The 23807-nt window shown below is 42.8% G+C and overlaps 1 protein-coding gene across 1 annotated transcript in view; it reads left to right on the top strand.

The window, feature by feature from the left end:
* The window catches only part of Pitpnc1 (phosphatidylinositol transfer protein cytoplasmic 1), a 254083-nt gene that overhangs the window by 128035 nt on the left and 102241 nt on the right, over positions 1–23807 (top strand). The window contains exons 3-4 of the mRNA XM_027946269.2: positions 6926–7014; positions 7942–7949. Of these exons, the coding sequence (XP_027802070.1) occupies positions 6926–7014; positions 7942–7949 (97 nt within the window). The remainder of the gene's footprint in view (positions 1–6925; positions 7015–7941; positions 7950–23807) is intronic.

Genomic DNA, 23807 nt, shown 5'->3' with positions numbered 1-23807 from the left:
CTCTCTATCCCTTGTTTCAAAATTTCAAATGTAAGCATCCTATGGGTTTACAGACCCAGCTCTGACGACCTATAGCAGGGAAAAGAACTTCCAGACTGTTTTCCAAAGGCACTAGACCTTTTATTTATTTATTTATTTTTTAATTGTAGTTGGACATAATACCTTTATTTCACTTATTTATTTTTATGTGGTGCTGAGGATCGAACCCAGGGTCCCGCACGTGTGAGGTGAGTGCCCTACCGCTGAGCCACAACCCCAGCCCTGGCCCTTTTATATTTCTACTAGCAACACATGAAAGTTTCACTTTTCCCACATAGTAAGTGAAGCTGGCTATCGTGTGTCTCTTTGATCATAGCCCTCCGGTTGGGTGTGAAGCAGTATCTGGTGGTTGTTTGTTTGTTTGCTTTTAATTTTTATCGATGTTGATGTCCTTTATTTTATTCATTTATTTGTATGTGGTGCTGAGAATCGATCCCAGTGCCTCACACATGCTAGGCAGGCGCTCTACCACTGGGCCATGACACCAGCCCAGTGTTTTAATTTGTATTTCTCTAATGATGAATAATGCGAGCATCTCTTGTATATATATTGGCCATTTGCATATCTTCATTTGAGCTGTCTATTCAAATCCTTTGCCCATTTTATAAGTGTGTCAAATGTGCCTTTAAAACAACATGCATCTCTCACATTTCCCAGGGACTGTGGAGTTGTTCCGCCCTCCAGCACTTCCTACAGCATCTGATACTTGGCTGGGTGCACCATACACTTTGGTGGTTGCCTAATACATTTAGTATATTAGCACTAATGCATCGTCCATATACATGGAGTCTAATACAGAAGTACATTTGGTAGTTGTCCTTGGGTCTTTGATCCAGTTCGGTTGACCAAATAAGTGGTCTTTCTTGTCTTGTCTTCAAAACTCCTGGTTTCAGTTGACATCCAGAAAAAGGAGGCCAGGCTTGGAATAGTGATTCTAAATAAAACTGTCACCCAGAAACACATGATGGGGGACTTTTCCTTTGTCACCTTTTGTTTTCACTCCATCCAAAGCATCTCTCCAGTCCCTTCCCAATGAAGCCCATGGGGGGAGAAGGGAGCAGAGCATGGGAGGAAAGATAGAGCCTATTTTTAGGCTTGTTTTTTAGTCATGAGTGTCACCACCACGGCTGCTGGATTATTAGGCTGTGCTGGCAGCTGCCAGTCAGGGAGCCTTGCCAGCTTCTAATGGTGATCCCGACTAATGCCTCAATTGATTTGCACGGGGAAAATAGCATTCTCCCCACTCCATGCCCTTACCTTCCACGGCAATCTCTCCTGGCCTCTGGTGATTTGGTAGCAGAAGATAAAGCTTCTAGAAGTCATGGATCCTTTTTGACAGGGCATGCAAAGCCGCCAGCTGGTCCTTTTACCTAACAGCACAGTGGTGGAACTTTGCTGCCATGGCTCTGTGCTCTCTATCCCATTTCTTCTTCCTATTCTATCAGCAGATTCTACCAACTCTGCTGAGCAAATCAATGCCATTTCCCAGATTCCCCAGAGTCAGCTTAATGCTTAGAGCTCATGTGGCTTTGGGAGAGGCCACTGCTCAGGTAGTGGAGAGAGTGTCCCAGTAAGAGGTTCTGGCCTGATAGCTTGTTTCCATGCTTACTTCAAAGAAGATTCTTAGTCAGAAGAAGATTCATAGTCCTTTCTGACTTCTGGATATATAATCTTCATTCTTTGAAAAAAATACTCATGGAGTACCTTTCTAGATGCTGGGGATGCTACACTGAACAGAACAAAGGTCCTTGCCCAGGTGGGACTTGCACTGTAGGTGGGAGTAGCCAAGAGTGCACTACAACCACAACAGAGAACATTCTAGATTTTACATTATTAATATAATTAGCATATAAGGAGATATATATGTATATACATACACATATACACACACACACACACACACACACACACACATATATATATATATATGAAGGTGAGAGTGCTATGGAAGTACTAGAGTGTGTGAAGGGCTTCCTCCTTTCATACCTCTCAGTCCAAGCTATTCTTTCTGTTACCATCTCAATACTTAAGAACACTCTGCTTCCTCAAGTACTCTCACAGGAAGTTATAGAGATGGAAAGTTTTGGCCTGATTGGGATCTTAGAGGGCATCCAGCTAAGCATTTTCCACCTTGGCTCTGCCTCACCCCTGAAAGATGATGTTGACATGAGTGACTGTTTCCTGGGAGCTCCCCAGCCCGCTGACCACATTACCCTAATGCCATTCAAGCAGAGCCTTCAAAGAATCTGCATAACACAGGCCCCCTTTCCCCAAACCTAGCCCAGAGTTTAAGTTGGTGGGGTCTTTGTCCAAGTGCAAGGAACTTTGTTTCTGGGCAGTTCCTGTGGATGAAGCACAGCAGCTCAGCCTCCTGCAGGTGATAGCTGTGGTCTGGAAACTCTGCTCATCTCCTTATTGCTATATAAACAATTACATTAAGAGCACAAGTGAAAGACCAGCCAGAACGACCATTTAGAAGAGTAAGTGAATGAATCAGAATAGCTGAAGAAGAAATTTAGAGACCTCAGAAATCACTGTTCGTACAACTGGATAAGGGCCATCGATTATTATCAAATCGTTGTCAAATGTCAAATTTCACCACAAAGAAGAAATGAAAGGTCAGAATATTCCTCCTGGATCAGAGGGAAATGAGGATACAGGGTAGTGGGGTCCCCTTTAAAATGAACTCCTGTCATTTGAACATAATCTCAGTGCAGGAAGAGACAGGATTTAGGTTTAGGTGTCTGTTTAGGAGAAAATCCCTGGTCCGTCTTTTCTGCTGGGAATGTTTAAGTTTCAGATTTCCAGTTAAGACTGTCACAATTCTGACTCCTGTTGAGAAAATGAAATTAGATTCCATTTAGACCACATTTAGCCTAATGATGTTCACTACCTCCTGGATCAGGTCCCAAGTGAGCATATACTGCAATGTGAGATTAGATCTGAGGGGAAACTTTGAGACAATCTGGACTGTAAATACCAGAAGCTTCTGATGGACCTTTATACTTTCTTCCCAGAAGGTCTGAGAAGCAGCTAAACACCTTCAACCTGAGGCCAGTTCAGAACCCACCTTCCCCAGGCCTTCTAGTCTGGTCAGTTGTGATATAGGGAACCTTGGGACTACATGAGAGGAGAAACAGTGTACCAAGTTCCTCAGTCTTGCTTCTGTTGAATTTGGAGCCTGGTAACTATTTGTTATGGTTATCATGGGGGGAGACAAAAATACCCACTATTAAGAACCAGGACTCTAGGGTGACTAAGTGTCCCAATTTGCCTGGGACTGAGTGATCTTCTGGCACATGGGAATTTCAGGGCTAAACCCAGGAAAGTCCCAGGTAAGCCAGGATGAGTTGGCCACCTGGCTGGATTATGTTCTCTTTCATACTAAAGAAAGTAAGAAAACCAAACACTTTGAAGTCTGTCTGAGAGGCATTGACAGAGCCGTCTTAGGGGAATATGAAGCAGTTGAATATCATGTCACAGTAGCATGTGTTCAGATTCTAGAAAAGCTTTAGAATTTAAATGTCTCTAAGTCCTGAGTGTTGGAGAGGTGGCCCATTGGGAAATTTGGTCCTGGCCTGAGCATGGATTAAGGACTTGACTCAAATTTGCCGTCTTTCTAGAAGAGAGGCTTTTGTTTGACACCTGGTAGTGAGTATGAATGACAGGCTTTTTCTTAGAATTGACAGTGTATATCGTGAAAGTGACAGCAACAGTGGGAACTAATTTAATTCCATTTTCCTTTGCAGGTCCTCATAAATCACTGCTGCAGGGGAAAATAAGTTTTACTTTCTCAGACATAAATGATTCAAATAATGATGTGTTCTGTGGGAAGGGGGACGGAAAGGAGGTCTGTTAGTGGGCTTAGAAATACTGAAATAGCATTGTGTTAGTCAGCTTTTTGTCACTATAACAAATACCTGAGACAATGAACTTATAAAGCGTTCAGGTTTATTTTGGCTTACAGTGTTAAAGGTTCTAGTTCATGATCAGGCAGACCTATTGCTTTTAGGCCTCTGATGGAGGTTTCATGTGACAGTGTGGGAAAGGGGAGCTCATGGCAGAGCAAACTACTCACCTCATGGCCAGGAAGCAAAAGAGGAAGAGGAAATAGCTGGGGTACCCAAATCCCTTTTGAAAGACATGTCCCTAATGACCTAAGGACCCCACCTCCAAAATGTCCCACCACCTCCCAATAGCACCACCCTAGGGACCAAGCCTTTAACACATGGTCCTCCCGGGACCATTTAACATCCAAACTATAGCAAACATCACGGAACTTGTTGCAAACAAGTGGTCCCAACCTGCTGTACTTGACCCAGTAAATGTCTTATACCAGAAGGGTTTCCTCTCCAGACATACAAAATCCTAGCAGCCATCTTGGCTGGATACTTGTGGTTTTTAGGGCATCTCACTGGAAAAGGTGATTGACAGTAGTTTGGCCTATCCTTCATGAGTTGGTGGATGCACAGCTACAATGAAGTTTCTAGATTCTGGAGTCATGACTGTTTGCAAATAGGAAAGGTCTCAGCATGAATGGAAAATTGTCATTGGTTTCATCTTCCTTCCAGAAAATGACTGTTACTTAGGAAAGTGGTTCTGTTGGGAGGCTTTTTAAATGCTAGAGAGAATGAATTATGGAGGGAGAAGGCACCTAGGCCTTCAGAGTGCTACTCAGGAGGAGCCTAGTGCATTTGAGGAGAAGTGAAGCAGAGATGGAACCTCTCTGCACAAGAGAATTGTGGGAGCAGGCTCTGGGCTTGAAAGAGACATATGCACTTCATCTAAGCTAAAAAATGGCTTGCTTACTTTGAGAAGAATCTCCAACCCTGTTTCAGTCCATTAAAAGCATAAAAGCATATGTGCCCAAGACTCAAATCTGCATTTCCCTACACATTCATTGGCGCATCACTTTGGGGTGTGGGTTCAAACAGAAAGGACCCCAGGGGAAGTCTTGCTCAAGACTATTTCCTGCAAGCAAGCCTGTGGGATTTTCCCACTCAATGTCAACCTCAGTTGCCCTCCAAAGTCACTGATGGAATCAGTCATCAGCAAAAGCTATAAAAACCCCTGCCAGGGAGCCGCCCATCCTTTGAGAAGCAGAATATAAGGTAAATGAGCAGTTACTGTGGAGATGATTTTATGGGAGTGAGAAATTCTGCATTAGAGAAGCAAGTAGTGTCAGGTGGATTTTAAAGCAGCTTCGTTGTCTCTTGCAGCCCACCTGAGATCCAGGGCCGTGGGCTGACACTCACCCATCTGTTTCAACCCTGATCAACAGCCCAGAGCTTTGAGTTAGGTCCGGCCAACCATTGAAAATACACATTTGTCTTTTCAAAAGCTGGGCCTGGCTACTGTCAGAAATAAGAGAAACAATTTGAGAAGACACCCAAGGTACACAGTATTTGACAGGCCCTTGTTGTCATTTAGGTTTCACATCCAAGAGGGGTTTGGGATTTGGGGCTCAACTGGTTTGATGTCCTCCCTCTCCTGGTTTTATCAACTTGGAATTCAGAACTGCTTCTTGATGCTCTTTACTGCCAACACACAGCCCTAAGGGGCTGAGCATCTACGTCATCTCCCTAGGTCTGATCCACTGTGTGATGTTAGCATCCCAGACATTGCTGTAGGCACTGGAACAGGAAAGAAGCAGAAAAATCCCGGATATGTTGCTGTGGGGGGAGGGGGATAAAAATCATGTAGATTAGTTTAAAAACTAGATTGCCTTATAAGTTTCTTAAATATTATAAGGATGTTTGAGGAATTCTCTGGCCCTGTGCTCACTGTAGGGCTTGCCTCTGAAGGAAAACACAACAGAAGTTAATTAGTATTGCATGTACAAAAGACCTTAGGACCTTGTGCCTTTTGAGGATGTGTTTTTGCAAGTGCCTGTCCAGGCCCTTGCTCCAAATGAATGACTCTGTCGTTGGATTAATTTCCTGGTGCTGACACAACAAATTTCCACAAACGAAGTGGCTTAAAACAATATAAATTTATTCTCTCAGAGTTCTGGGGGCCAGAAGTCTGAAATCGAGGTGATGGAAGTGTTGGATTGCTTGGGGACTCTGCAGGGCATCTGTTCCATGCCCTCGGCCGGTTTCTGCTGTCTGCAGCAGTCCTTGACGTCCCTCGGCCTGCAGCTGCCCCACTCTGCTTTCTGCTGCCATCTTCACATGGCCTTCCCTCTGGGTGTCGGAGTCTCAAATTTCCTCCTTCTTTCTCCTATAAGGGTTCTAGTAATTAGAGTTTGACTAACGTAATGCAAAATTATTTCATCTTGAGATCCTTAATTACATCTGCAAAGACACTGCTTTTATATGAGATCATGGTCACAGTACGAGTTTACTGCATCATTTTGAGGGACACCATTCAACCAACTATAGCCATCAAGTGGTGATGTTTTGTTTTTCTTCATGTCTCCAAGTTTCTCGCCTCTATTGCTTTTGCCCATTTTTGAAAGGCCACTCATACAGGTTGCTGGGTTGAAGCTGGCCTCTGTTTCCCCCACTTTGGGCTTAAGCATCCCCGTAGACCACTTCCTCCACGGCACCCTAAGAGACCAAGGCCGGGTTGGCTGACTTCTCCAAATGTGGCGCCTCCCAGGCTCCAAACTCTCCAATCAAAGAAGCCAGGTTTACAGCCCTAGGAGCCTCCCTCCTCCAAAAGAGGCTATAGCCTCCTGCCTTTATGCATTTTGAGAGAACATGAGTATGCACAGGAAATGCTCAGCCACAGGTAAAAGCGCAGGGATAGGGAAGTGAAGGGCATAGAGAGAAGAGATGCTTGAGAATCCCTGATTTCTCTAGCAATTTATCCAGAAAGATCAGTAATGTGGCCAGGTTCTGAACAGGCTCTAATATCTTTTTTTTTTTTTCTTTCCTCTTAGCAAACTGCCAAGTTGGGCTAGAGCTGTTGTCCCAAAAATATTTTATGTGACAGAGAAGGCTTGGAACTATTATCCTTACACAATTACAGGTAAGTCCTTAGCACAAGCAGTATGCCACATGTGGTAAATGCCAGGACACAGCAGTAGTGGAATTTCACTGAGTTAGAACCGATAATCCATACAGGGCTGGCAGGGGGCGGGGTTCAGCTAAGCCATTCCATCTTCCTCCCGGGAGTGACTGTAATAAACAGCCATCGACAAGGGAGGTGAAGACCTAGTCCTAGTCTCTTGAGGTTTTATTATTCCTATTTCTCCCTGTGATTCATCTCTAAAGTGGTTTATTTTGGCTTGTTTGAATTACAGCCCCACCCCAATTGATTATAATTTGTGTAAAAATTTCTACTGAGTCTTTCTGCTCCCAGTGACTTCCTTTGTTATTGGAATAAAATATGAAAATCTTTAAGATCACCTTCCTCCTAGAGAAGTGCTTATAAACTCTCTGTACTGAATACTGTACCAGAAACCATGGCCCCCCCCAAATCTAGGTTTGGTTCCTGTTCTTGAATACACCAAATTCCAAGATGCCGTTTGCACATTCTTATAACAAGCTCTTTGTACTGGTTATAAAAGCTACTTTTCCACTTAGAAGATTTCCTTTGTGGTTAATGAAATGCTTTACTGGAATTATTAGTCTTTAATTCTGCTTGTAGAATGCCAACTCTTGGGTTTTTAATTAGCCACAAACCTATAGGCTAATTGAATCTTGTCTTCCTGTTCTTATCTGCCCAGCCACAACCTATTAAAATAGTTTCAGAACAGAAATGGAGACATTAGTATTTATGAAAATCTAATTTTGGGAAGGTTTCTTTACTACATTTTTAATAATTATAGTTCATTTTTAATAATTATAACTCCGTATTTTTTAGTTCTGTGGTGTGTTACACATAAATATGGTCTAAATCATTCTTATCTTTTTTTTTCTTTTCCCTTTTCTTCAAATGAATATCTGGAATCAGAATACACAGTAAGTATCAATAATTTTTTTTAAATATCCAATGATCAGTGGAGTAATTGGAACATTCCTTGTATTTGTCTTATCAATGTGATAGTTTTTTTAAAAGGAATAATTCTGAATCAGATATATTTAAGCATAGACATGTTACATAGTTTATATGTAATACAACAATTTGAATGTTCTCATTTGTTCAAGAATATACCTGGATAGTCACTTTATAATTAACTTTTGAAGTACCTGGATAGTCACTTTGTATAATTAACTTTTGCTTATAATTTTTAAATGACTTGACTGCTTTATTGGGGATACATTCACTATCATAGAAGAATAGTTTCTAGCAACATGGTATTAAGGGATTTGAGGAATTATTGGGAGGTGGAGCTTTTATATTAGAGAACTTCAAAATGGAAAGATATATGTGTGAACAGTTACCCTCAGAGATCTGGAGTGGACAGTTTCTGTGGCTTGATAAATATCTTCCTGCCCTAAGTTTCTCAAGTCATTATGTACAACTAAAAGAGAAAGAGAGAGACCCCATATTATTGTGTTGTGATATTTTCAAATGGATCATTTTCCCCAGTGATATACCATCAGGCTGTCATAACAAGAAAATGGTTAATTGAATTGTGTTAAAAGGTTTTTTTTTTTTTTTTTTTAATTTCAATCCAAACAACCAAAGGAAAGACAGATGGTAAAAGAAATAGAGGGAAATGATTCATCATGCCCTTAGTATGGGTATAGTACCTGGCACATAGTAGGTGCTCAATAAATCATATGGTCTGACAGAGTGAGTGCATGAATGAATGATAGATACACAGGTTCGGAGGGCTGACAGGTGCTATGGAGTCATCTATACAAATAGTATCAAAGTTTTTCATACATTTAAATTTATTTCACCCAAAGTACTATTGGTAATTATATCCCCTTATACTTAAGTATTAAAATCTTGTCTTTTATGAAATGATAGAATATATATATAGTGGTTTTTGCCCAAATTAGGGGACTACTGCTCTCTCTTCCTTTTTTTTCTAAAATTTGGAAAATCCCTCCTTTCTAGAGCAATTAGCAGAAGGCTTCAGTGGCCTGACATAAGGGTTGGAAAACATTTTCTGTAGAGGGTTATATCATCAACAATTTCTGCTGAGTGGGCCATACAGTTTCTATCATAGCAGCAGCAGCCATAGACAACATGTAAACCACTTGGCATGGTCATGCTCACCCAGGCAGTGGGCCAAGTTTGGTCCCAGGTGAGTTGGCCGACCCCAGGTCTAAGGCAGAGAAGGCTGTCAGCACACTGTCTGTGGCCACAGGCAGCCTGATGCTTCCCTGCATCAGCACCCCCAGATTGCTGCCTGTAGCCATTGCATAATCATCAAGAAACAGACTTTGGAATGGGCTGAAACCTGTCTCCAGTGCCCATTGGGGGCTGTGTAGATAATCTTCCTTTAAGCCCCCATTTCCTTACTTGTATTGGGGAAATGCAATAACTATCTCATAAGGAGGATGTAAAGTTACATTACGTAATTCCTTGAAAACTTAGCCTGGTGTTCAATGCATGGTAAATACTCAACCCAAGACATCCTTAAAAATGGAATCTCTACAGGAGTATAAATGGTGTTAGATTTTTGTCACTGTGACCAAAATACCTCATAAGAATGTACTATATAAAGGACTGAGGTTCAGGAAAAAGAGTGAATACATGGCTCTGGACAATGCCAAGGCAGTACTCTGGGCCAGCCTCCATTACTATAAACCTTGGTCACTTCTGAGGACTTCTGAGGGGCTTGTGGTCTTTACTTCTTTCCAACTTCTGTCCCAGAGTATTCCTGTACCTGTAATCAGACTTTCATTTATTTATATTTTTATTGTAGTACTGAGGATTGAACCCTGGGCCTCACACATGCTAGCAAGTGTTCTACCACTGAGCTACATCCCCAGCCCTACTTATTTTATTTTGAGACAGGGTCTCACTAAGTTGCTGGGACTGGCCTCAAACTTATCATCCTCCTGCCTCAGCCTCCCCAGTAGCTGGAATTACAGGCATGTGCCACTGGGTCCAGATAATTAGACTTTTAAAGATAAATAATTTTTAAAAAATTCTTTTTGGAGAAAGTTTGGGATCAAAACATACAAAGAGGAAGTTAGTTCCAGTTGCACCATCTCATACTCACTCTTTTCTATTGACTCAGAATATTACCTGGCCTCTTTTATCGGCTTTCTCATTATCCTGCCCCTATTTTTACAACCTCTTTCCCAGTTCAATCGTCTGTGTATTTCCGTCTGAGGTTAACTGTCATTTATTAAGTACCCGTGATATGTAGAACATCATGGCATCATTGAGGAAAGTCCTCCTGCCCCTTGGGGTCACAGTCCAGTGGGAAGTAGCTGGACATTCCAGTCAAAGCCTGGGTTCATCAGCAAGTCATGGGGTTTATGGGAACCAAGAGGCTACTCAGCTGGGGGCAGGTTGGCAACAGACCTGTCCACCGGGCTGGACAAGCTCCAGACTGAGCTGCCAGCAGAGGTCTTGAATGGAGGGCAGAGGAGTAGTTCTGGGGAATCCCGCCAGACAAGCGGAGCCATGTGAAAGCAAGGCCCTGGGCTGAGGCCGAGGCTTGAGTCCCAGGCATAGGGCTCTGGTCCCCAAGGCAGGATGCATCAGTGTTAGGTATGTCATCTAATCACGTGGTGCTGGGAGAGTTGATAAACAGAAATAGAGAATGTTGTTGGTGGGACTGCAAATCAGTATAACCACTCTGGAAAGCGGTATGGAAATTCCTCAAAACACTAGGAATGGAACCACCATGTGACCCAGGTATCCCACTCCTCAGTTTATACCCAAAGGAGTTAAAATCAGCATGCTGCAGTGACACAGCCACATGAGTATTTATAGCAGCTCAATTCACAATAGCTATGCTATGGAACCAACCTAGGTGCCCTTCAATAGATGAATGGATAAAGTGTGGTGTATGTACACAGTGGAATATTATTCAGCCATAAAGAAGAATGACTTTATAACATTGGCCAGTATTGGATGGACCTGGAAATACCATGCTAAGTGAAATAAGCCAATCCTCAAAAGCCAAAGGTTGAGTGTTCTCTCTGATATGTGGAAACTAATCCAAAATAAGGGGGAGGGAAGAATAGAAGTTCAGTGGATTAGACAACGGGGAATGGAGGGAAGGAAGGGGGATACGAAAAGGAAAGACATTGGAATGAATCTGACATATCTTTCCTATGTACACATATAAATACTCTCTCCCATGTTCGTGCAAGTGACGGAAATGCAGTCCCCCTTGTTGGAATGGGCTGGCCGCGAAATAAAAGCTAAGAAAAATAGAACGGCGAAAGAACCACAGGATACAGAAAACATTTTTAGAAAGCGGGGGGCAGGATGGCTGGCCAATCTCAGGGATCGAGCTTCCTCACTGATAAAAGCAAAATGGAGCCCACACTTGCTTTATTTGTATCAGGGGACATCAAAGGCAGGGATAAGGTTTTAAGGGCAGAGTCTTGCTTCACCCATCTCAGGTGCTGTGTGGGATCTCTGGCAGAGCTTGAGGGGGAAGTTCACCTGCATCAGGTGGTCAGTCCCTGTGGGGGTGCCACGGGACGTTCCCCTCATTAGGCTACGATGAGCAACATAGTCCCCACAGCCCATGGATGGCTCGTGACAGAATACACCACAGTGAATCTCACATCGTGTACATCCACAAGACTGGATCCTAATTAGAATAAGATATATTCCAAGCATGTACTATATTAAAATGGTTTCTACTGTCACGTATAACAAAAAGAACAAATAAAAAATTTAAAAATAGAAAATGTTTAGCTAAATTTAAATGTCCAGATAAACAGTAAGTAATTTTTTAGCATAAGTATGTCCCAAATATTGCACAGGACATAGTTACACCAGAAGACTGTTGTCTTATTTTATCTGGCAACCCGATGGGTAAGAGGCAGCCTTGTGGCAGAACTAGTCTTAGAGACCCGAGTATAGTAATCACGCTATGAGAATCCGCCGACTCGGGAGGGCCAAGGGAAGAGAAGGGATAGGAACTGTAAGAGCCAGGAAGCTGCCCTGCAGTTGGCATGCACAGTAAGTCAGATGCCCTGTGGGATCAACTGGGAGGGGTCTCCTGCCTCGGTTGGGATTGGTTCAAGAAGTGGATTTATCGGGCCGAGTTGGGAGAAGTTAAACTGAATCAGATGAACTCATAACTATCAGTGTTTCGAGGAAGACCAGTGCCACATTAAGTGTCATGGTTGAGGCACAGAGAACTATAGAAAGGAGAGAAGTGCCATGTGGTGAAGTGTGGTAAGATTCCTAGGAGCAGGAGACGTTTCGGTGACTTGAAGGATAGCAAAGCCCCACTGCAGACACCTGCCGCCCTTTGTCAGCTCGGGCTGATAGCAAAATACTATAGACTGGGAGCTTAAACTACAAGACACTTACTTCTCACATTTCTGGAGGCTGGGAGTTCCAGATGGAGGTGCAGGTCAATTCGTTCCTGGTGAGAGGTCTCTGCATTCTCACATGGTGAGGAGAGAAAGCAAGCCGTCAGTTTTCTTCTTCTAAGGGTACTAATCCCCTCATCTGAACCTCATTAGCTCCCCCAGGCCCATCTTTGGACACTGTCACGCTGGGGGGTCAGGTTCGATCAGTCCCTAGCATGCCCACTCCACCCCAGGAGGCAGGTGCTGGATCCTGGCCACCTAAAGGGCAGATCATGGTGCTTGGAATGTCAGGTCAAGGTCTAGATCCAGTTCTCCTCAGGGACTCCGCATTGTTGCTGACTAGTTTGCTTTTATTTTCCATCCCAAATATAGGACAGCTTTTCTTTCCAACTCCCCAGGACTAGGGATCTGGATTTTTCTCTGTCTGCCCCAGGTTTATTCCTTCAGGCTTACAGAGCACATTTTGAAGCTGCCGCCCCCCCGACTCGGACCCAGCTGGGTTCTCACACTGCCCACAACAGCCTGGGCTAAAGAGCCCACCCTGTGCTCTGAGTACAGGTCTGCGCCCAGGATTTATGACAGATGCTTTCAGTGTCCTTCATCTTCCTTCCTGTTTTAAGTGCATTTTAATTGAGCTCTTTATCCCCCCAATCCTTTAATCCTAAATTCATCTTTTTGATGTCTTTCTCAGTCTCCTTATTTCCTGCTCTCCACCCAAAAGAAAAACTTCTCCAACGCCAGAGTCACAAGTAGGGTCACTGTGCCCTTCCTTTCTCAGAGAGGCAGCCCCAGGGTTCTGAGAACTCTTGACCAGTGTCTCTGCCAGAGCGCTAGTGTGCCTGCACCTGGGATCACGAGGTCTGCCTCTGACTGTCCAGCCTGTTACTTAGACCTGGTACTGCCCCCTTCTGTGACAAAACCCAGGCTAGTGAACTTTGTACTTAGGGTCATCTAGGACTTTGACATTTTCCTCATTATCAAGGCAGAGAAGCTTTTTCATCACTGTGAGTGGTTGTGTGTGTTTAGAATTCTATGGAAATGCCATTTGGCCAGGAAGTGGAAAAATATCTTTAACCTGATTATGGGGAAAAATCTCAATTATATAGTAAACAAAGAAGAACACAATAACAAGTTTTCCAGAAGACTGACCATTTAACCAGTTTATCGAAACTTGCAGACTCTCCTGAAATTTGAAAAGGCACAAAGCAAGGTGCCCAAGGAGACTAGCTGCCTTCCAAAGTAATGGCCTTTGTTTTCTACTAGAGCTTAAAAAAAAAAAGAAAGAAAATTTCTCTTGAAGATGAACGTAACTCAGTGGCATCAATTTAGCCTCAGTAGTAACAAAGGAGAAAGGATTTTTTTTCTCTTTTGTAGGAATTTGAAGACCTCAGTTATAGTGAGTTGATAATAGTGACCTAGAATGTATATATACGTTGCTTCATGACCACTCCTCTCCATCACAGTATCCTTTATTAAGAATCCATGGAGAGCTGAACACATGCCTGTATACTCTGCAGTTTGGGAGGCTGAGATAGGAGGATCCCAAGTTCAAAGCCAGCGTCAGCAAAAGCAAGCCGCTAAGCAACTCAGTGAGACCCTGTCTCTAAATAAAATACAAAGTAGGGCTGGGGATGTTGGTCAGTGGTTCAATGGTTGAGTGCCCCTGAGTTCAATCCCCAGTTCCCCCCCCCAAAAAAAAAAAAATCCATGGAAGCCAGGTGCAGTGGAGCATGCCTATAATCCCAGCAGTTTAGAAGTCTGAGGCAAGAGGATTGTGAGTTCAAAGCCAGTCTCAGCAACTTAGGAAGGCCCTAAGCAACTCAGCAAGACCCTGTCTCTAAATAAAATATTTTTTAAAAAGGGGCTGGGGATGTGGCTCAGTGGTGAACCATCCCTGGGTTCAATCCCTAATACCAAAAAGGGAAAAAGAAAAAAAAAACAAAAGAATCCATGGAAGAGGCAAGGACAAACGGGATACACCTTCCCATTAGTTAAAATGGTGACCGTTCCACAGGGAGAGAAGGCCATGAGGAAGAGTCCACTGTTACCCAACATTTTCATTATTTAGACAACACAAGTAGGAAAAGGAAATTGTAAGAGCGCAGGGAGGATGAAATGACTAATGAGAGCCTCAAACAGCATTAAGCTGCCATGAGAGATGGTATTGTTGAGGGCTGGTTTAGACAAGCCTGGGGAAGAGAGCAAAAGCTGTTCACAGTTAGAACCTGTCATCAGTCACCCAGTGTGAACTCAGGTTATCTTCCCAGGAGTGGCAGTAGGGAGACTGGAGTATTTTTCTGGAAGCAGTGAACTGTCTTGGGTGGGAATTTCACTTACAATCTGGGCCTCATGAGCTTCCCCAGTAACCCAAAGAGATATAGACCGACGACCTCCGTTCTTCGGCCCTCTCTCCCTTCTTAAGCCTCCTCTCCCTGACCTTCCAACCAAAGAGTAGCTGTAGCTACTAAACTGTATTAACTGGGAAATCAGAGATAAGTCCAGGGAAGAATACATTTATCATCCCAGGCTGATTAGAGAACCATCTGGCCATCTCCAAGTGTCCCTTCTGTGGGGCATGGAGATGCAATTTAGCTGATTAGGAAATAACTTGTATCTACATCACAACTAGTTCTAATATCCAATTTTGTACTTGATTTTGGGGACAAGGGAAAGTTTCATTTCCTTAGGAACAGAGCCATATAAGCAGGGACATGTTAGGGAACAGCCCTGCAGTTGAGGGCACTGAAGAGGACCCTCATGGAGAAGATGACAGAGAATTTGGATGGACGTAAGCTAGAACCATTTATAACTACCATTTATGGTGGTACACAGCCAATTAAGTAAGGGAAGGGACATACAGAGCCAACAGATTTCATTCTTCTAGGGCTTCTCCAAGCCTTTACTAGCTAAAGTGCACTCTGGATCTCCAAAGGGAACTGTGGTATACAATATTTCCCACATGTATTTATTTAGTTAGTTAGTTATAGGTAGACACAATATCTTTATTTCATTTTTATGCAGTGCTGAGGATTGAACCCAGCGCCTTACACATGGTAGCCAAGCACTCTACCACTGAGCCACAGCCACAGTCCCTCCCACACTTATTTATCCATGAATTTTGAATAAACCATGCATAGATTTTTGCAAAATCAACCTTTTAAAATAAACGGAAGTTCCAGAAACTTGCTTCAGGGCCAGGGCTATAATGTACCCATTAAAGAAGCCAATGGACCAATTCTATTTCAGTAAATATTATCCTTTTTTAAATTTTAGTTATATGTTACCTGAAGGTTATTATTATTCAAACAACAAAGTTTTTTGAAGAATGCCAACAGTAATGAAAATGTTTTGTTGTTTTAGAATCAGGTGACACAGAACACATAAGTTCCTTTTCAAGCAAAGTCACTTCTGTTAAGGTGCACAGCAAGGCAGCAGGACACTAGGATACAGGGATTTGATGCATTCAGTGGTGTTTCTGTGTTAGTCAGTGTTCTGTCACTATAACAAATTACCTGGGGTGATGAACTTTTTAAGAAAAGAGGTTTATTTTGGCTCACTATGTTGGAGGTTTCAGTCCCTGATGATTGGCCCTGTCACTAGACCTGTGGTGAGATAACACATCACGGCTGGAGTGCATGGGGGCTGAGCAAAACTGCTAACCTGATGACTGCGATGTAAAAGAGGAAGGAAGAGACCTGGAGCCCACTCTCTCCTTTGTGGGCACTCCACCCTCCAGTGACCTAAGGTCTTCTCATGAGGCCTCCCCAAAAGGCCTACTACCTCCCAAAAGCCCCACTTTGGGGACCAATCCTTTTAACATGTGAACCTGTAAAGCAGCATATTCACAGATGTGCCAGGGCCCTTCTGTGGACTTGGAGCTTGTCTCCACAAATTAACACCTGGTGAAGCGGAGTTTGGGACAGAGAGTTTGTGTGCTCAGGTTACCCCACTTTCATTGTGCTGGCTGTTCCCAAGCACTTCTTTGTTCTTCAGAGAAAATTAATCCAGCCATTTTGAGGGGAGAGAATAGAAAATATGCTTCTTTAACGTAACATTGCAAGATTGTCACTCAGCATTACTTTGCGTAGAAAAGAAAAGTATTTTTGTAGGGATGTTCAATAGAAGATTGTCCTAGGAGATCTCCTTTTCTTTGTTGTTTTATTTTCTACTTGGTCTACTAGAAAATATGATTTCTTTTCCACAGTTTACCAATATCTATGGAGTTATGTTCAATTCAAGTTGGTGAGAATGACACAAGTGGAATGATTTTGCAAAGGAAGATTTCTTTCTGTAAAAATAAAATATATACCCAGTGCCAGGGCACACGCCTATAATCCCAGCAACTCGGGAGGCTGAGGTAGGAGGACTGCAAGTTCAAAGCCAGCTTCAGCAACTTAGCAAGACCCTGTCTCAGAGTAAAAAATAAAAAGGGCTGGGGAAGTGGTTAAGCATCTGGGTTCAATCTCTGGTTCCAATAAAATAAAATACAAATGACTGTGGACAAACTCTAAAATAGAGCATTTCAGTGATTAAATAAAGCAAATGTAAAATTACCCCCCATCTATTAGCCTTTGTAATCATTAAGATACTCTGAATTTCTATCCAGATAAGTGTTGCTGAAACATTCTAACCATGTTTTCACTTCTGATTTTATGGATATTTTAATAACAACAAATTTATCCAGCTGATTAAGAGGGGTGGATTCTTGGGCTGGGTTTGTGGCTCAGTGGTAGAGCACTGGGTTTGAGGTACTGGGTTCAATCCTCAGCACCACATTAAAAAAATAAATAAAGCTTAAAAAAAAAAAAAGGAGGGAGGTGATTCTTGCAGGTTTTAGCTGAGAAGGCTTGCCATCTGAAAATTTCCTACCTGGCCATATGCCTGCCTCCATCTGGAGAGTCACACCTACTCATTCCCATCCTGTTATTTATGTGCAATTCAGTTGCATTTGACGTGGTCAGCCTGTCTCTCTACATCTTTGCCTTGCATAATTGAGCTCAACCATCAGTATTCACAAGCATCCTCTGTTTATTTCTGCCTCGACGAGTCCGGCCCTCAATTGTAGGAAACTTCATTTTGTGTCCCTGCTCAGTTTTCCTAGAAGTGCCAATAGCAGACCTTCGTCCATTCAGAAAAGATGCTTTCATTCACATATTCAGCTCCGTCTCCCTCCCAGCCTTGCTTCTCCAGCGAGTTGCTGTTGACTCAGCATGTCAGAGGACAGGACGAGGCTCCATCAATGACTGAACTAATGAATGAACAGAAGCCTCCGAGTGAGGCGCCGAGAGGCCGAGATGCATCTCCTTGCTGTGGGCTGAGAGGCAAGCAGCTGTTTTCCGGCTGTTTTAATGCTCTGCCTGCCACACACTCCCTTCCTCTCATCCTCCTCCACTTCTCCTTCAGATCCCACTATTCTTCTTGGCCACCGTCTTCTTCCTATACAGCATATATTTGGGGAGTGACTCTGATTCATCCTCATCTCCCTTATTTACATTTAATTCCTTGCCTCCCTCTCCTTCTCTTTGCTTTAAAATTCTTATACTTTTTTTTTCTCTTCTTGCTTCCTCTCCTCAATTTCTGAAACTGCCTTCTTTGCAATTTTTTTCCCAACTAGCCTGCCACCCGTCCTATCTATGGATAAAATCACACATAGCCCAGAACAGCAAAAGGACTCAAGACGTTACCCCCTTATTTCCTTTTCATCCTTGCCTGAATAAAGACTGAGATTCTGAGCAGATGGACATTAGGCAGGCATACCTTTTTGAAATTGATGTGTGTATTAAAGATCTTCCATGCACACAACAGTTTTAAATTTTGCCTTCTAAGTATGGGCAAAAGTTCTGTCAATGTGGAAGCATAAAAATTTCCCAATTAAGATGAAGAAAGTAGAAAGTTACTTTCACGTTTAGATACCAGCCTGGCACGATGGCACATACTTGTAATCCCAGCTATTGAGGAGACTGAGGCAAGAGGATCACAAGTTCAAAACCTATCTGGGCAACTTAGCAGGACCCTCGGCAACTTAATGAGATCCTGTCTCAAAATAAAATAAAAAGGGTTGGGGATGTAGTTCTGTAATAGAGCATCTCTGGGTTCAATCTCCAGTACTCTGTCCACCTACTTCCCGCCCCAAAAGAGTGAGATACAAGAAAACAAAACCAAACTAGATCTGTATACAAACTATCTCTTCACACTCATTCATTACCACTGTCTCCTATTTTACAAGCAACAATGGCCTTTCTCACTTACTTTTCAGTAGCTCTACCTCCAGCATTCAAAAACCCTAAACTCTGTGCACTTGATCTTACTAGCTTTGTGGAACATTCTAGATGTGAGTCCTCTGTTAAAAAAAGGTAGAAACATTTGAAAATCCAGTTGTACTAGTGACTCCATCTCAAGTTGAAATTCCCCATAGGGCCTTAGAGTTCATCTAATGTGATAATGTGGAAGAGAATACCAGAAAGCGAGGTCATCTTCCGGAGAACTCCACTAGACAGAAGGTAGAGTCTGTGTGGACTTTCCTGTTCACTAACAGCACCATGTGCCACATGCTGACAGGATAAGATGGCAAGAGAAAAACGTGTGCAGTTCCTGTAAAAGTCAGAAGGAGCACCTGGGTGTGGTGGCGCACACATGCCCGTAGTCCCAGCTGCTTAGGAGCTGAGGCAGGAGGATCGCTGCAGCTCAGTAATTTGAAACCAGCCCAGACAACATAGTGAGACAGTGGAAGGAAAGAAAGCTAAAAGTCAATGATCTTTTAAAAGTTTATAAGTACTTCATCAACCCCAAACCAGCTTCTCGAATATTCCCTTTAATTTTCTTGGCTCCAAACCATCTTGTAAGGTGCTAATCTCAGACATGGGAGAATTTGGGTTGGTGAATGAGGCATTGAGTGGTTGGGCTGAGGGTTCTTGTCAATGAGTGGCTTTCAAACTGTCCTTCTCTTGGTTGGAAACATTCTGTGCCTGTGCCTCAGTGGCCATCATGTCCCTGCGTATTTTATTTACTGAAAGGACTCTGATGCCACTTGGGAAGTGGTTTGGGACTGGGGCTGTAGTTCAGTGGTAGAGCACTGCCAAGTGCATCTGAGACCCTGGGTTTGATCCCCAGCACCACAAAGTAAATTAAGAAATAAAATTAAAAGTGGTTTGAAAACTATTGAGTGTAGCACCACTTTATCCTGTCTTTCTCCAAAAGTCCATGTGATGTATGTGAGGCAGGAGCCACCCGAAATAGCAGTCCCCAGACCTGCATATTTGCCCTCCTTCATCTACTTGATGGTGTTTTTTTATAATGTACTCTTCAAGGTAAAGTGGACAAAAATTTTTAAAACTTTTTGGTAATTTTGTGACTTTTTTTAGTGATAGTATAGTTATCTGGGGATATCATTGATGTCTTTATTTACTTTTTATGGGGTTTGAATATTTTCTGCTTATTGAAAAGGCTGATGTTTATATAAAATCCAACCATTATAAAAAAAGTTTTTCATGGTACTGGGGATTGAACCTAATACATGCTGGCAAGTGTTCTACCACTGAGCTACATCCTCAGCCCTTTGTAGTTTTATTTTGAGACAGGGTCTCATTAAATTGCCCAGGCAGGCCTTGAACTTCAGGACCTCCTTTCTCAGTCTCTCTAGTCACTGGAATTACAGGTGTGTGCTGTTCTGTCTTTTGTTTTGTGTGCTAATGGGGATTGAATCAAGGGGTAACCTACCACTGAGTTACTTACTCCCTTTTATTTTTTAAGTCAGAGTCTCATTCAGTGCTGAGGTTGTCCTTGAACCTGCAATCCTCCTGCTATCAGCCTCCAGTGTAGCAGATTACAGGGGTTTATCCTGTGCCTTGCTTCACAATTTTTTATAAGACTGATAATGTAGTTAATGAGCATTTGTTTATTTGTAATTATTTTTTCTTTTTGCATCTGATAATTTGTGCCCTCCCTGGAGTTCTGCATATGGTTTTAAAAGCACTTCTACAACGTAAATTAATCTAAACTATCATATTTAGTTTTAATTTTTAAAAATTTTAAATTAAAAAATTTTTTTCTTAGTTGTTGATAGATCTTTATTTTATTTATTTATACGTGGTGCTGAGAATCGAACCCAGTGCCTCATACATGCCAGGCGAGTGCGCTACTGCTGCGCCACAGTCGCAGCCTAAGAAATTATTAAATTTCTAGGTGCTAGGATATTTAGGCATTTAAAGGACCACTACTGTGAATTTCTTAAACGAGTAATTACTTCTCCAATATATCTGTCAGGTAACTCCTGTTTTTCCTTCTTTGGGTTTGTGTGAAGCAGGGCACATCTGTCACGTGAGGGATACACACACGCACACATTCTTTTTCTGCTGTTAGTGGCCACCAGTCATATTGAGAAGCAAAGCCTGCGGCTCCACTGAGCTTCAAGCTCCGCTGTCCTGGAACCCTTGCGTGCTTTCCTGATTCTTAAGAGGCTGCTTGAACTCCAGGGCCAGACAGCCTTGTGTATTTATCATGTGACTTTGGGCAAGCTACTAGACTTCTCTGTGCCCTTGTTTCTTCCTCTGTAACATGGGGGTCCTGGTAGTAGACCTTCCTGTAGTTGTATGAGCATTAGTGCATTAATGGGCAGATTCATATGTAGCAAACACTTGAAAAGATGCCCACTGATAGTAGTCCAGTAGAAATAAGATTTCATTGATGCCTCAGTGTCAGGTCATGTCTGGACATGTGGTATGTTGACTGTTTTTACTTTGAAAATCATCATTTTGGATCAAATCATCATTTTGATCCAAAGAAATTCCAGAACGTCCAAGGATAAAGAAATATGTGGGCAATAACAAATGCTGTCAAGGGTATAGAGAAATTGGAACCCTCATATGCTACTTGTGGGCACATAAAATGTGGCAGCTGCTTTGGAGTAACGTAGCCATCTGGCAGTTCCTGAAAAGGTTAGTTATGGCAGGATCCAGCAATTCTACTCTAGGTACATACCCAAAAGCAATGAAAACATATGCCTCTACCAAAACTTGTGCAAGAATGCCTCTGGCAACACTATTCCTAATAGCCAAAGTGCAGAAACAGATGGCCATCAGCTGAAGAATGGATAAATAAAAAGTGGTATATCCATACAATGGAATATTAGTCTTTTCAGAAAAAAAGGAACAATGTACCTGTACATGTAATCACATTGATGAGCCTTCAAAACGTCATGCTATGTGAAAGAAGCCAGAAACAAAAGACTGCATGCTATACGACTTTATTTATGTGAAACATCTAGAATAAACAAGTCACAGAGACAGAGAGTAGTGGTTGCTTATGGTGTAGTGTTGAGGGGAGGCAAGAACTAGGAAGTGACAGTCAGTGGGGGTGATGGAAATGTCCTAAAATTAGATCGTGGCAGTGGACACACAACTCTGTCAATACATTAACAAACATTAACTTGTATACTTGAAGTGGACAAATTGTGTAAGTAAAGCCATTTATTTATTTTGGTGCTGGGGATCGAACCCATGGCTAAGCATTTGCTTTACCACTGAGCTACAGCCCCAGCCTCTAGATAAAGCAATTTTTAAAAAGGAAAAATCAACTCCTGAGATTGAGGGTACTCTCTGGGACTTCACCAAATCTGCAGAGACTTTATACCTGATTTTAACAAGCCCAACAGATAAGGCACCATGGAATAGGTCTTAAAAGTACACTGTTAAAGAGAATATTGTTTTTGTTTTATATTGCCAACTGGTGTCACTTACAGTTTTTTGTTTTCATTTACTAGGGACTGAACCAAGGGGTGCTTTTCCACAGATCCATATCCCCAGCCCTTTTTATATTTTATTTTGAGACTAGGTCTAAGTTGCTTAGGGCCTCACTATCACTGAACCTGGCTTTGAACTTGTGATCCCTCGGGCTTAGCCTCCCAAGCCTAAAGGATTACAGGGGTGTCCCACCGTGCCCGGCACACTTACAGTTTTTGCTGTGGGAGTACAATATCTTTGGACAATAATGTTCAAAATGAATGGTGCAGATTCTCCCAGCTTTGACACTATGCTTCTGCAGGCCTGGGCCCTGGAGAGCCTCAGACTCATCCCCCAAGGCCTCTTTCTCAGCAGCCACCAATCCCTGTCCCCGAGCAGGTGTAGAAACAGCTAGGATTTCCAGCACCACCCAGAAACTGATTGAAAACCACCCCCCCCCCCCCATGCATCTGACCCTTTCTCTTTAAGACTTTGGTTTGCTTATAGTTAGTTTTGTTCTCATAAATGTTTCTTATTTCCATAGCAACCCTAATCAATCACAGGACCAAAAATAGCTCTTTCATTTTTCCGCAAGCCTATCTGTAGTGAATTGGGGATGCAGCTCTGCCCTGCGATTTGAATATGCTGCTTTCATTTCCCGGCACTGAACCTGGGAGAGCTGTGTATGTAAATTATTCTTGGGGAGGCCCAGATGCCTTGCATCTTTCCTGGCATTCCTCTCCCTGACCACAGATCCCACCTCAGTTCTAAAAACTCCAAGTTAGATGCATTTAAATATTCAGCAAAGAATGAACCATTCCCTTTCTGCACATTGAGTTTTAGGTGCTGGAGATTCTACAGGTACCTGAGGATCCTTTTTCAATACGAGCTTCATCCCAATGGATTTCACTGGGTTTAGAAGGCCAATGAAAGATGCAGATACCAGATATACAAGAAGCCAGTCAGGGTGGGGAGCAGATGATAGTGACACTAATAGATTCTTCTGGTCTGGGAGGATCCAAGATAGAAAATCAAAGATGAAATGACAGGAGAGCTCCTGCCCAGATGCTCTGATTTCTTCATGCCTCTAGCTACTGTTTTTAAAGGGGTTGGAAGCAAAACAAACACTGGTCATAATTAAGAGAACATTTTCTTCTTTTTTTCTTTTGAGACAATTCCTTAGGCCCTCACTAAATTGCTGAGGCTGGCTTTGAACTTGTGATCCTCCTGCCTCAGCCTCCCGTGCTGCTGGGATTACAGGTGTGTACCACAGCGCCCGACTAGGGAACATTTCCTGTATTTCCTTTATTCTCCCTTCTAAGCTGCACCTCTGGTCCAGAAGAGAGAGCGAGAAAGATGCTTCATGAGAAAGAGGATTCCAGATATGGAGTGAGCCTGGGACATGAAGGGAGGGGCAAATATGCTTCCTCGATGTCCCCCAGGCTCTAGGACAGGAGGCCCTTATCCTGTTTCTGTAAGCAGTCACTGATGGTGGCCCTGGAGCTTCTGATGTCTGCTTTTTTTATGCTGTTTCTTAATTTCTTGAGTCTCAGTCTTTGTAATTTAGCTGAGTGAACAGGGGGCATAAAGCTTTTCAATCCAGGAGGGAAAAAAGTGAGTGGAGCCCTGGTAGAGTTCTTGTTTCCCAGCATGTAGTTGGCAGGAGGTCAAAGGAATCTAAGAGAAGAGGGGA

The sequence above is a fragment of the Marmota flaviventris genome, chromosome 17 (genome assembly GCF_047511675.1).
Source record: "Marmota flaviventris isolate mMarFla1 chromosome 17, mMarFla1.hap1, whole genome shotgun sequence".
NCBI classification, from domain to species: domain Eukaryota; kingdom Metazoa; phylum Chordata; class Mammalia; order Rodentia; family Sciuridae; genus Marmota; species Marmota flaviventris.
This window is presented reverse-complemented; position numbering and strand designations above follow the sequence as displayed.